We start from the raw sequence: 13,456 nt of genomic DNA, 5'->3' as shown, positions 1-13,456 counted from the left end.
GTGTCTGTTAAGAGGCACAAAGACACTCTTTAGGTTTATGCCCCCAGAACTGCCGTTTTAGCTGAATGGGAGCTCTGGGCATTAACTGTAACAGCTCCGCGTTGCAAGCACCGATCCGGTTCGTTTTTTTTTCTATAGACAGTACTCACAAAGGTCTAACGATCAAGATTAACTTAAAAATTCACCGGAGTTCTCCTTTAAGGCTGACGAACACGAAAAAACGCATACAAAAATTTCGGACTCAGTGTGCAATGGCCTTTACACCTAGACTAACTAATATCAAATTCAAACATTATTAAAGACAAGTAAACAGTCAGTAATAAAATAAAAACAAATAAACAAATTAGCAATAGCACAAATAAATACAACTGAACATTTCTAGGAAATTTGGAACTGGTTCTAAAATAGAACCGGTTCTCGATACCCAACCCTAACTGCAAAACCTTACGCACCGATTGACAATGAGCACACAACTGATTTTCCACTCATTTACATTCATTCGAGACAATCAACTGGGATTACGGTAACCAGGGCTCCAGACTAACTTTTTTCACCTCCGTCCTGGAACCATCCTGAAAAACAATTTGAACCGTCCTAAAGTGAATGTCAACCGTCCCAAAATAAACATGTTGTTTCTGTACTTTGTTATTATCATCTATAGTTGTTAGTCACATAATAAAAACACCATTAAAATGTTTATGATATATATTATTATATTTATTTAGCTCCATTCAAAGTAGTTATCTCTCTAAACAGGTAAAAAACAGATTTAATAAAAAATAACAGGAGTTAAATGCTTTTTTGTATTCATGCAGAACAAATCTTTTTTTTTCTTTTTTTTTTACATGTACGAAAATTAAGAGAAAAATACATACAGCTCAAAACGTTTTTGAGTTGGTTGGATTAAACAATAACAAATAAATACTGGTGGCTACATATCTCAAAAATATCATCATTCTTTATTCTTTCAAGCAGCAGACATATTTATTTGTATGAATTAAACATAATTAATCCTTATTAAAGCTATTAACGAGCAGTGAATGCTTTTCTCTTTTTTTTTTGTTGCTTGATCAATATTAAGGACACAGACCGCATTAGGTTTATTACCCACTGTCACTTTAAGACATCGGATCATGTCCAATGACATGCGGATCCAATTGCACTGATGCACATCCGATACACTCAAAACTGTTTAAGACATAACCGACACAGTTTACGACGTGAATACTCTCCAAAACGGACATTTGATCTATATGTCTGCTCTACTCATTCTCCCAGATGTTTAAATTTTTTAATGTTTTATGAGACATGCAGCGCATGTCAGCCCGTGTGCCGCTGGGTAGATCAGCACTTACAGTACAAATGTGCGCATCGACCACAAACGCAGGACATCGGCTCTGACTGGATCGCTTCCCAAATCGTCACTATCTAACATTTTTGTCTAATTTTACTCGTTGACGAAAATGTCAATAGATTTTCGTCATAATTTTTGTCATTCAAAACTAGTTTTTATTTAGTTATCGTCGCGTTTTCGTCTGTGAAAATAAGCCATGTGATAGATGTACCGTGAAACAAGTCTCCGGGTGAGTAGCCGGCCAGTAATAGTAACTATAGTAACAGCATGAGAAGACGCGCTCAGTTGTAGTAAGCGCATCGGTTAATTTTGGCATTTTCTAAGTAAGTTATCTTAATAGGCTAGTAATAAATGAACACATACAAAAATGTCTTTCGTCCTGTAGGCGTCCTGGAGAATATTTCTGTTCGTCCTAAACACATTTTCTATCGTCCCCAGGACGATAGGACGCCGTTAGTCTCGAGCCCTGCGGTAACACCTCGTCAAGATGGGCATTTGACACTGCACACACAGAGCCGCATTGCCTCACAGAGCGTGTACACACGCATGCATGAGTGTTGGGTGAGCCGCCTGCCTGACAGCAGCTGCTTTCCAACAAACCTGCACACCAGGTTCCCTGAGGCTGGCGACTTCTGTTTATGATACCACCCAGACACCCAAAAAACATCCTTTGTAGACACAGCCAGACGGCACGACTGATTAGCAGCTAGGACACACCACAGTGGAGGCAGGAGTAGAGCAGGGCTGAGCGGTCCTTGCGTGACAGCTACTCGGACAAAACACAGACAAGACAGCCAATCACAAGGCAAACTGAAAGCTCTTGCTGGGTTCAAAATCTCAACAATGCTGAAAACAATACCATACAAATTCATGCAAATTAACTCAGCAGTTTCTTATAGTGATGTGATGACCCTAAATTTTAAGGTACTCTACATTGCCTGGCTTTATACAGAGGAAAAAATCTAGACAGCACATCAGCACATTGTGCGCATGATGTACATGCAAGCTTTCAGTATCCCAGAATTCTGTGGGACTTGTGCCAGTATTAAAAACTGGTTGGTTTTTAAGTGAAATGAAACGAAAATTCAACTTATTTATTTTTTGTGAATGCGTGTAATCTTTGAGGCAAACAGCATAAGGTTAATTAGGCTGCTGTTACTTTAAGAGCAGCACGTATCCAACATACTGTTACACACACGTTTTCTTTCAACTGTTTATGTTCACTTAAGACATAACCGATTATGTTTCACAAGGACACATTTGACATAATTTTATGTAAATTTGTCCGTTCAAGCGCAAGAAGACATGAAAGAGAACTAGATTTAATAGGATATCTGTGCACTGTCTGAGAAGCAGCTTTCTGCACGCGCACTTTGGATGTTCGCGCACAGAAAACTTCTTAAAAACGTCATGCGATTACTGTACTGTATTGTAATAATGTAGGGAACCACTTGTTTTACATTAATAACGTAACAGTTCATGTTTTTCCTTGCACATATGATTTCGTTTTAATTCAAATGACATGTGTGCTGAGTGAACGATCAGCAATCAAGTGCATGCAACAGAAGTGCGCTCTCTCTCTTTAGCGTCAGTTAACGTTAGTAATATGCTCCTCATTTTACTCTCTTTGCTATTGCCATATCCGACTGAACTACAGTGCAAACTTCCCAGTGATGTGTGTGAAAAAGGGATGTGCCACTGCGCGCACAATCCACTTCACGTTTAGCTTATCAGCTCGAACACAGCAGCTATATAGGCGTAAATATTTGTTTAACATTCTATTAATTTGATACATTTCCTTCATAGACATCCTTCTCTGATATATCCATTCTGCTTTCTGTTTGCTCTGTTGTCTGTGTTTCTTTGTCACAAGGACTGTACTGTACATTCTGCGTAGTATCAGATGTTGGTATTGGAGCATTTTAATGAGTGAAAGTACACAAGCGCAGTATCGGGCCCAATACATATACTGGTATCGGTGCATACCTACTAATAAGCAACTAGTTAATAGTGGGAATTGGACCCTAAACTAAAGTGTTAACAAAACCTCGTAACTTGATCTTCCAATGACAACAAATTCTCTAGTAATTTTTTTTGCTTAAACCTCACCACTCATTTTTTTCCTTTTTCAATAATCCATTTCACTTGTATGTACGTCACACCGGTAGAAAATATCTGTTGATTTCATCAACTTTAATCTAGAAGAAAACAAAGCTACAATTTTGCAAAAAAGGATCACTGGAAAAAACATGCCGCCAATTGAAAGTACAAGTCGCCAGAGTTTAAATCCGGGTTCAGGTTATTTCCCTGTAGCTCACATTCTCCCACACAAACTTTATGTTGTTTCCTGTTGCCCCTGCATTTCCATAGCAAAACAAAAAAGCCCAATAAAACGAAAAAGATAGTATAAAGAGAAGACAAAAACATCTCACCGATGTTTCACAATATTGCAAAAAATTATTAAATGACTGTAGATGGTGAAAAACTACAGAGAGAAGAGAAAAGGGACCTTCAACACATCAAACATTTGTGGTGTTCTTTGGGTAAGCCACGGTTAATAACATCCGCGCAGCTCCATCTTCAGATCTCCTCAGGGGTTTGCTTCAAAGAGGCAAAGTCTTTCCTAAGAGAGCATCATGCGCACCAAAGGAAGCTCTCTGACTTCACCTTTAACTACTGAAGAGAAAGGACCTGAGCAAATGCTCCGAGAGAGTGACAGGACAACATAAAGAAATCCGGTCAGACAGGGCCTGACGTACAGTAGATGTGTCAACAGCAACTCTTAAGTCTAACTGAAACAAATAAACTCTGTTTGTTCATTGTAATTTCTGCTATCTTGCATTAGTATCAAGCTAGTGCTGCAGCTGCACAACATATCGACATAAAATTAATATCGTGATATGGCTTAGTGAGATTTTCAAAACAGGCAGATTGTGATTTCTTTAAATAGTACATGCGCTATCAGCTCCAGAATAGCACTGCTACTCCACACACGGTACAGCGCTTCAGTGAACCATGAACGAACTGCATGAATGCAAAGTGCAGAGTTTTACTCTGAAACCGGCAGAGCATACATTTACTGGCAACCCATCAAAATAAAAGCTTGATGGCTTAAAGGTATAGCGGAGGATCTTTCCAAATTTTAGATAAGACCCGCCCTCTCCACTTTTTGAAAAGTTTGATTGATTCACCAGAATGATTGACAATTAGGAGGACCAATAGTTTAGACTACCCACCAGGAAGTAAAACATCCTCCGCTATACCTTTAACATTTGAAAATAAGGTAATTTTACAATATTTGCAATATTCCACAATATAAGATTAAATAATAATAATATAATTATTACAATTATTATTATTTTACACTAAATTGGTCAGAAAAGTGGGAATGTGGAGAACTTTATGGTAACTGAAAAGGTTTGTGTTAGTTCTTGTAAAGACTAAATGCAAATGTGAACATCAAATTGATTGATTTTGAACTCTCCAACAAAATCACCCCATGCACTCATTCTAGAATAACTCTTCCAAATATAGCTAAGTCATCTGGTGAACTAGGGCTGCATGATACTTGAAAAAAAAAAAATTTGACATTGTGATATTTTGTTTTTCTGCAATATATATTGTGATATGAAAACAGTTTCACCAGATGATTTGATTAGCTCTATTTGGAAAGAATTATTCATTCTAGAATGATTGGGGTGATATTGTAGGGGAGAGAATCTGCAAAGAAAATAATAAACAAATTGCAATCATAGGTAAATACAACAGATCAAAGATACAAATGTTTTTCAGGTAAGTCTAACAGTAAGGTAAAGAGATGCAATAATCAAATGTAAAATAACACTGCATCTTCACTAGGCTATATAAATTAAATATAATTAATCTTTGTTAAAGCTACAAAAGTGATTTTCTCTTTGTATTTTGTTGTTTAATTAAGGTTAATGACACAGACAGCAGCAGGAATATTAGGCTGCAGTCACTAAGATCGAATGCACGGATCCAATATAATGATACGCATCCGTTTCCAATTGTTTATTCGCCTGCATTTATGAGGATACTCACCAAGACATAGGCTAATTTTGCATCAAGCAAAAATAGACACGGAAGAGAACAGAATTAGGTGTTTGCGTGCTGTCTGTGCTGCTCTGTGTGCGCACAGAAAACAGAGCGCGAGGTCTGACAGGACCTAAATCACATGCAAATGATAAACTTTCGTTTTATGTTGGTTAAAGTTTGCAATTAATCCAAAAATCACATTAGTTTCAAACTGTGGTGCCTGGTCCATACAAATCAACTACAATACCCATTCTTGACGTCGCACATCCTGCGATCTCCATATTCTGCTCCAGTTCAAGCGTAATACAGCCAGTCTGTGTTCCCTCACAAGGCTGTGGATAAATCTGCGAGCAAACAGCCTCAGTGACGAACTGTAATAAATTCAAACATGAATCTATACTAATATTGTTTGCGATTGTGGTTGCTGAATAAATGCAGTTTTGCAAGCTCTGCACTACAGTACAAAGCCTTTTTTGTTGTTGTAATAGAAAAAAAAGTTAACTTCATTTGCAATTACTCAAATTAATATTAGGAATTTCACCGGTTTAGCTTTTGAGGGAAGCTTCTTTAGGTTTTACTAGTTTTCATAATGAAGAGTGTGTTGATGTATCTAAATATAATGAATCAGGAAACCAGATGGGGTCAAATAAACCCTGCGTACGAGTTCTCCTGATTTGTGCTCAAGTGAAAGGGCAAGAATTCAAATCAGAATTTGAGAAATTATTAATCACAATTATAATTTGAGCAAAATAATCGTTTATCAGTTTAACCGCTACTGTGCAGCCCTAGTAAACTGGCTGCCAAAAATGCACCAGTACATGTGAACAATGCAATTGTCTGAATGTGTTCATATTGTATTCACATCTTTGCAAAAGAGATTTGAACTTGAATGCTATCACATTTCCTCCAGACCACCAGTCAAGCCACAACAGAAAACATCAAGAAAACATCAAAGGCACCAAGATTTAGCATTCCTGTCAGAGAACAACAACCAACAGGATTTTCCCAAAACAGGTCGCAACGCCACCCTCCTAACACTATTTTTAATGACTTTGCCAATAAAGCAGAGTTAGAAGATTCCCACCTATACAGTTAATGCAACATTTGATTCCCAGTAAATTAAAAGGCATCCTTCCCTGATAACATGGAAAACTACTGAAAAACTGCAATAACAACACTGTCCACTACAGGCATGGTGGCCACGCAAACGTTATTTATGAGCCATACAAAAAGATACTGAAGCAAACACTATAGCAGGGCCAGAAAATATGCTGACTTGAGAAATATTACAAAACTTGTGGGAATATCAGAGCATGCTATCATTATATTGGTCTATTACTGCTGGTATCTATAGCGCTCACACTGCCAGCAGCACGATTTTGCCTCATGGCACCAACAAGTTATTGGAGAGTTACACTATAAAAAGAGACAAGATAGTAAAGCAGCTCATCATAAAAGAAAAACCTTGTGTCAGTGCCACCAGAGCTATGTTACTGACCAGTAGGGATGTGCAAAATTTTCTAAAACGACTAGTCAACTAACTGGTCTTAAAGGACCCATGAATAATAAGGCTGGTTTTGGGTTTGCTTGAATCAAAAATCAGATAGAGGGGTAAAAAAAATAATAATGAGGTCCTAAGAGATTAAAATGTTGAATATTTTTAATTTGACACACTGTCTTATATGCACAATGCTTGAATTGCTTGTGGTGGGAGTCGTGGGACGCTAAAGAAAATTTGTACCAACCAAAGATCCATGTGAATGTGCTTCTTGTAGCTGGTTGCTTAAAGGATTAGTTCACTTTAGAATTAAAATTTCTTGATAATTTAAACCATCAGAAAACATCCCATTGAAAACAACTGGAAAAATATGCCAGCCACGTGAAAAAATGCTTTGGTGGAAACAGGGCCTAAGTAAGCGAGGATGTGGTTTGTTCACACTGACCCAGAAATTTCCCCAACTGAGAATATACATTTCATACTATTAAAACATTACAATAAATTGGTTCTCACACAACCCTGTTAAAGGAACAGTGCACCCAAAATGAAAACTGCAATCATTTAATCATCCCAATGTTGTTCCAAACCTAGATACATTTATTTCTTCCGTGGAAACTTTCACTGCATTTTTTTTTTTTTTTTTATCTTCATATAATGAAATAACAACTCAGGCTATATCCATTTGTGTTCCACATAAGAAATAAAGTCATACGGGTTTGTACTGACATGCAGGTGAGTGAATACATTTTTAGTTTTGGGTGGCCCCTTTAAAGTCGGCATGAAACGGAAGTTTTGATAGTCTTTTCTTCCCTATTGTGATGTATACCTGAGTGAAACGATTTCTCGAAAAAGAAATAAAATGTAGGGTGGGACTTGATTTTGAACATGGGGAATTGATTGGATCATTGTGGTCCGCTATTGCTGTGATGTCATGTGAGTGACAGGTTGTCTCACCCTTGTGCAAGCAAACATGTCATCATAGAAAAAAGAAGAGGGAGGCAGGGGAAGTTGGTTTCATTAAAGATTACATTAATTTTAACAAAATAATAATGTGCACAGATAAAAAAAAAATATTTAATTAGTTAAAAAACAAGAATTGTCCATTTTGATTTCATGGTGACTTTAAGGATATGGAGTGCACAGTGAATTCATTTGTAAGACTAATTACAACAATAATTGAAGCACAAAAAGAGCGGAATTTGACTACAAGAACTTACCACAGCCTAAAACAGCTACTAAAAAGGCTTCATCTTAAACCCAGAATTAAACTTCAAGAGCTCCTCCAGCACTGCCCTGATGCTCTGCAATTATGTGGTAAGAGCAGAATTACTGCATCACGTGTCCAAATAAAGTTCCCATCTAAAAGGTTGCGACAGCAATGAAGGGCATTAGGAAATTAATTATTGGATTCAAGTACAACACGTAAAGGGCTTAGCTTGCAAGACTGAGCAGTATTATTTGATTAATACTATCAGGAATGCAGCTCAACTTAAAAAAAAAAAAAATATTGGCAGGACACATTTATACGCGCTGCCTAAAGCGATTATCTTCACCACAGCAGAGGCGTCGTCAGTCTCTCAAACCTAGTAAGATGACTGTCCTAACCCTAGGTTTCAAAAGCCTTTGAAACAACCGTCAGCTTCACAAATAAAAAATAAAAAAATACGGCTGCTAAACCCAATAAACTCATGTTTTGAATCGCTAATGTGCGTGGCACGACTCACTTAGCAACAGCTGGTCCATGTTACCAGGAAGTTGACTGCATACCTCAAGTAATTACTGCTTTGCTGGTGTTGAGAAACTCTTTGAGGCTAGCCAGACCAGCGCTTTCAGCAGGGTGGCTCCCTAGTTTTTAAATAAACGCTCCACTTATGCACCATTTAAGATATCCCATTAACATGCGCCCTGTTGTCAGACTCAGATTGATCATTGGTTACAGACTCGGATCACATCTTCGTTAGCTTCGTTTAAAGTAACATGTAAGTGCACGGCACTGGAATGCCATAGTTACATACCAATCGGTTGAGCCTCCTCCGTAACATCTTTAATTATTCTGTCTTCTTTGGTATCTGAAGACACTGATGAGCAGCTGTTCCTTTTGTTGCAGCCAACTACAGGCTAGTTGAGCTTGATGATGAGTAAGTTTGCATGTATGACGGCAAAATGCGCCCTATTTAGCTATCTACTACTTTCTGACCCGTTTCCCCGAGCTATATGCAATGCGGCGGTGAAGTTACATCGTTTCCATATTAATTGAATCCTGTCATCTCTAACCATTCGCATTCTCCTTTTGGATACTTTGCGCGGCGCTAGTCGCGGGAGCTCCCCGCGCGCGGGGTTGATAGAGTCAGCGGCATCATGTACTCTGTGTGCCCTGTTGCTGAGCCTCCAAATAATTCACCGCATTCGCTTCCCCACGGTTAACGGACTGCACGCGACTGGAGATTGACGAGGGGGGGGAAGTGATGGCGATCTCTTGAAGGTGCGGATTTCCACTCGTGTGCCGCCGCCCCCTCCTCTCGTTCAGATTCCTGTCAAACACACATTTTACTCTCCTAACGCAAGTGCCGCTACGACAACAAGCCCCGCCCCTCGGTTCCGTCATGACGCAAGCTTTCTGGGAAATGTGTTTTTAGCCAAGGATGATTTTTTTTTTTTTTTTTTTTTAGCGTTTCACTTTTGAGATACTTGTTCAGTTGAAATTAATGTTGGTTTTGGTAATCGGAAATTGGAAATGTTGATCACTATGGAGAAACTTGTTCAGTTGAAATGAACGTTGGTTGTAGTAGGCTAATCGGAAATTGGAAATGTTGACCTTTAGAGGAAATACTCTGTTAAATGTGCTATGTGTAGGCTATATCGTGGGATGTGGAAAATCCGGCATAGAATCAAGGTCAAAGTCAAAACAGTCATAAAAAATACATGTAATATTATATATATAGGCTATAATATAAAAACCATAACATTTATTTTGATATAGGCTATAAGTTGATTAGTGTATGCTGTAGTATAGACTATTGGATAAAGCAAATTAGCAAATGTGGCATACAGTAAAAGTAATAATGTACTGTATCATTATTATTTCATTATTACATGCATTAAAACACCTATATCTAACGTACTTTATGTCTCTGTCAGTGGTATTGCAAATACATAGACTACATGAACCATTCATAATACAGCGTGTTCGCTTCTGGGCTGGGAAGGGATAAAATGCATTTGACCAAAAGTACTGAATAACGGACGTCCTCTCTCACCCCTTCACTCACACTGTCAGCTTGTTGATATATTTTGTTATAGCACCACCACGTGGTTCATGTTTAGATTGCAAGCATGTTAAATATTTACCCAACAAGGAGATCGATCCAAATTCTAAATAAATGTATATGCAGAGTGGTCACACTTTAATTTGTTTTTTGATATGTTATAAATTTGTAGGCTTTATTTGTACCCCCTCCCCCCTCCCTATAATCTGTATATATGTATATATATATATATATATATATATATATATATATATATATATATATATATATATATATATATATATATGTCTCTCTCTCTCTCTCGCTCTCTGTCTGTCTCTCTCTCTGTCTGTCTGTCTGTCTGTCTGTCTGTCTGTCTGTCTTTCTGTCTGTCTGTCTTTCTGTCTGTCTGTCCAGGGCTTGACATAAACTTTTTTGCTCACCAGCTACTATGGCTATTGGTTTTCCAAAGTTACTAGCTACGCACCATTTTCACTGGCCACAATTTTGTTTTTGGGATATTAGGGGTGTGACGATAGACAAGATAATACACGAGTCTCGTCGAGACAATACACAATATTGGGTTCACAAGAATGAGAGTCATGAGAATATTTTAACACTATTTTAAAGAAATTTTCAATGATGAAATATATGACTGGAAAAATGGTCTTCTATTTGACTGAAAATCACAAAATGCAATGCAAGTGCATTCATGGTTTAACTAGTCCACTAGTAAACAGCAGACAAAGAGCTACTAAGAGCTCCTAAGGCTATGCGTGTGGTCCACGTGCATGAACGAAACACAGCAACATGAGGGCTGGGTCTGCCTCCTCCAGGGGTAGTGCTTGCAAGTTCACCACCTGGTCCTGAAAAGAAGTGGTGGGAACTTTGGTCATGTCCAGGCTGGGGTCTCAAAAATGCCTGCAGGTCCCCCACCCTCTCTATGGGTGTGAGTGTGTTCAGGAGCGCTGTCTTGAGGGACAGGATCTTAAGCTCGACTTACTCTAGTGGCTCAAAGGGCGCTCTCTGCAGAGCTGTAAGTATATAGAGGTCCCACAAGGGGATGAGGCGTGGCCGAGGAGGACTCTCAGGAACCTGATGAACAGGTTATGCTTTCCCAAAGACCTACCTTCCATTGCATCATGATAGGCTGCAATAGCAGCAAAACACACTTTCAAGGCGGAGGAAGCCTTTGCTCCAACCTGCAGGAAGGAAAGCACAGAGCTGATCAGGCATTTATGGGAGTCTTCCTGACGGGAAGAACATCAACAAACAGACTGTACTTCAAGGCATAAGCTTGCCTAGTAGAGGGGGCTCTGGATTGAGTGAAAGTGGCTACCACTGCCGGTGTTAAGCCACTGAAGTCTGCCACGTCCCGTCCAGAAGCCACACATGGGAGGTTCCAGAGACCATCATATGGTGCCCTGTCCTTGAGAAAGAAGGTCTTTCCTTAGGGCAATCCGCCAGGGAGCTTTTGTCGCAAGGAGCATCAGGTCCAAGAACCAGGTCCAGGTGGGCCAGTATGACGCAAGCATCAAGACCTGCTCCTCGTTCCTCCCTGACCTTGCACAGTGCCTTTGCAAGCAGGCTCACTGGGGGAAATGCATAATTGTGTAGATCCCGGGGGCCAGCTGTGTGCCTGCGCATCTGTGCCAAGGGTCCTCTCAGTCAGGGAGTAAAAAAGCTGGCAATGGGAGGATTCCGGAGAAGCAAACAGGTCTACCTGTGCATCCCCGAATCGACTCCAGATCCGCTGGACCACCAGGGGATGGAGTCTCCATTCTCCTGAGCTTGAGCTGTCGTAAGAGCGTTTCGGGACATGTGAATGTCTTTTATTTATTCCACAAGTTTTGACGCGTATCTTCTTGTCTTGTATTCACACTCGAAATCCATATTGTTCCTTCATCACTGTTTATTCTTCCAAGTTCTTCCAAGATTCCAATAAAGAATCACATTTCTTAGCATAATCCTCTTGCGCAGCGATGTCTTCTCAACAACTTATTTGTAGAGATACTAATACTTGTTAGGCAATTTATGCTATAATAAACGGTAAAAAGCTTTGTGTTCTCCCACTGTACGTCTGCACTTATTGCATGTGCGTCAAACTTTTTTACATGCGCTACAAAATAGACGTCACTGAACATGCGCGGTAAGAACATAAAGCAAAGAAAATTTGCTTAATTTTCAACAGTAAATTACTAACATAAATCATTATTATATCAAATTTACGGAATAAAAATATGAAAATATAAATTTTGAAATATGATATGTGGCTCTTACAAACACTTTTCAAACTACTTCAGTGGAGCCCTGCGCTTCAGCCAATAACAGACAGGTCTGACTCGGGAGCAAAACCAATCAAAACTTCCAGTTCGTTTCGGGGGCGGGGCGTTTAAACCGCGCTGTGACTTTTAATCAGTGCTGGCGTTTTGAATCAGTATAGCTAACGTTTCAATATTTAAGTGAATGCAAGAGAATTATGCTCATATTCTGATTTTAAATTGTAATTTCGGCAGCCCCTGAAATGGGTCATACCATTGATATTACCAGGGCACTGAGCAGTTGAAGTAAATTGAAAACTCGGACGGAGCAAGAACAACGTAAGTGTCTAAAATGCACGCACACAGTTCAGTTGAATGGTAAAGCTTGCCCTCTGAATGATGCAGTTAAGCTAAATGTATGAAGCTGAAATAACCTCAACATTAGCAGCAACAGTGAAATAAAATTGCATGCTATCTATCAGATGCATGCAAAAGTGTAGTTTGTTACTATAGCAACAGTGGACTCCCAGCACATTGTCAGTTAAAGGAGCTGTATGTAGTTTTCAGCGGCCTCTAGCGGTGATGTTTCAGATTGCAACCAATAAGTTGACAAGCGCGTGCTCTTGCGTGCTCGAATTTATGAGCGAGCACTGGTACCCATGTGGGTACCGGCCAGACTGAGACGCGTCACGCAACACACCGGAGAAAGCATCCCACAACATGCTGGAAACTCAGGTAAACTCCCACTGCAACGTTACAATATTAGGCTACTTTTATCAGCTTGACGTTGAACTAATGCTCCATGCTCGTACCTTGAAAAGTATGGAACCATATCAACCGTGCCGAATTTTGCCACTGCAAGCACTACTTCACATTTTCTTCAGGAGATGTACATTCTAGGTTTGTAGATAAGGTTTCTCCATGATTCAAATGCCCTGCCGATGTTGATCCGTGTTTTTTCACCCGAAGTTCATTCGATTCACGTCTGGCCTTTAATACGAGCTTCAGCAGAAAAAAAAACTTTTTATCTTCTTTTTATCGT

At 39.3% G+C, this 13,456-nt stretch overlaps 1 protein-coding gene across 3 annotated transcripts in view; it reads right to left on the bottom strand.

Annotated features, from left to right (window-relative positions):
- atp11c (ATPase phospholipid transporting 11C (ATP11C blood group)) overlaps positions 1-9,474 on the bottom strand; it is a 64,706-nt gene extending 55,232 nt beyond the window's left edge. For all 3 annotated transcript variants that reach the window (XM_082177481.1, XM_082177482.1, XM_082177483.1), the window contains exon 1: positions 8,924-9,474. In XM_082177481.1, coding sequence (XP_082033607.1) covers positions 8,924-8,950 — 27 coding nt within the window. In that variant the 5' untranslated portion in view covers positions 8,951-9,474. The remainder of the gene's footprint in view (positions 1-8,923) is intronic.
- Positions 9,475-13,456: the final 3,982 nt, after the last annotated feature.

The sequence above is a fragment of the Leuciscus leuciscus genome (assembly GCF_965113295.1).
Source record: "Leuciscus leuciscus genome assembly, chromosome: 8".
In the NCBI taxonomy this organism is placed as follows: domain Eukaryota; kingdom Metazoa; phylum Chordata; class Actinopteri; order Cypriniformes; family Leuciscidae; genus Leuciscus; species Leuciscus leuciscus.
Note: the sequence above shows the minus strand (reverse complement) of the source record. Positions and strands in the feature narration are given on the sequence as shown.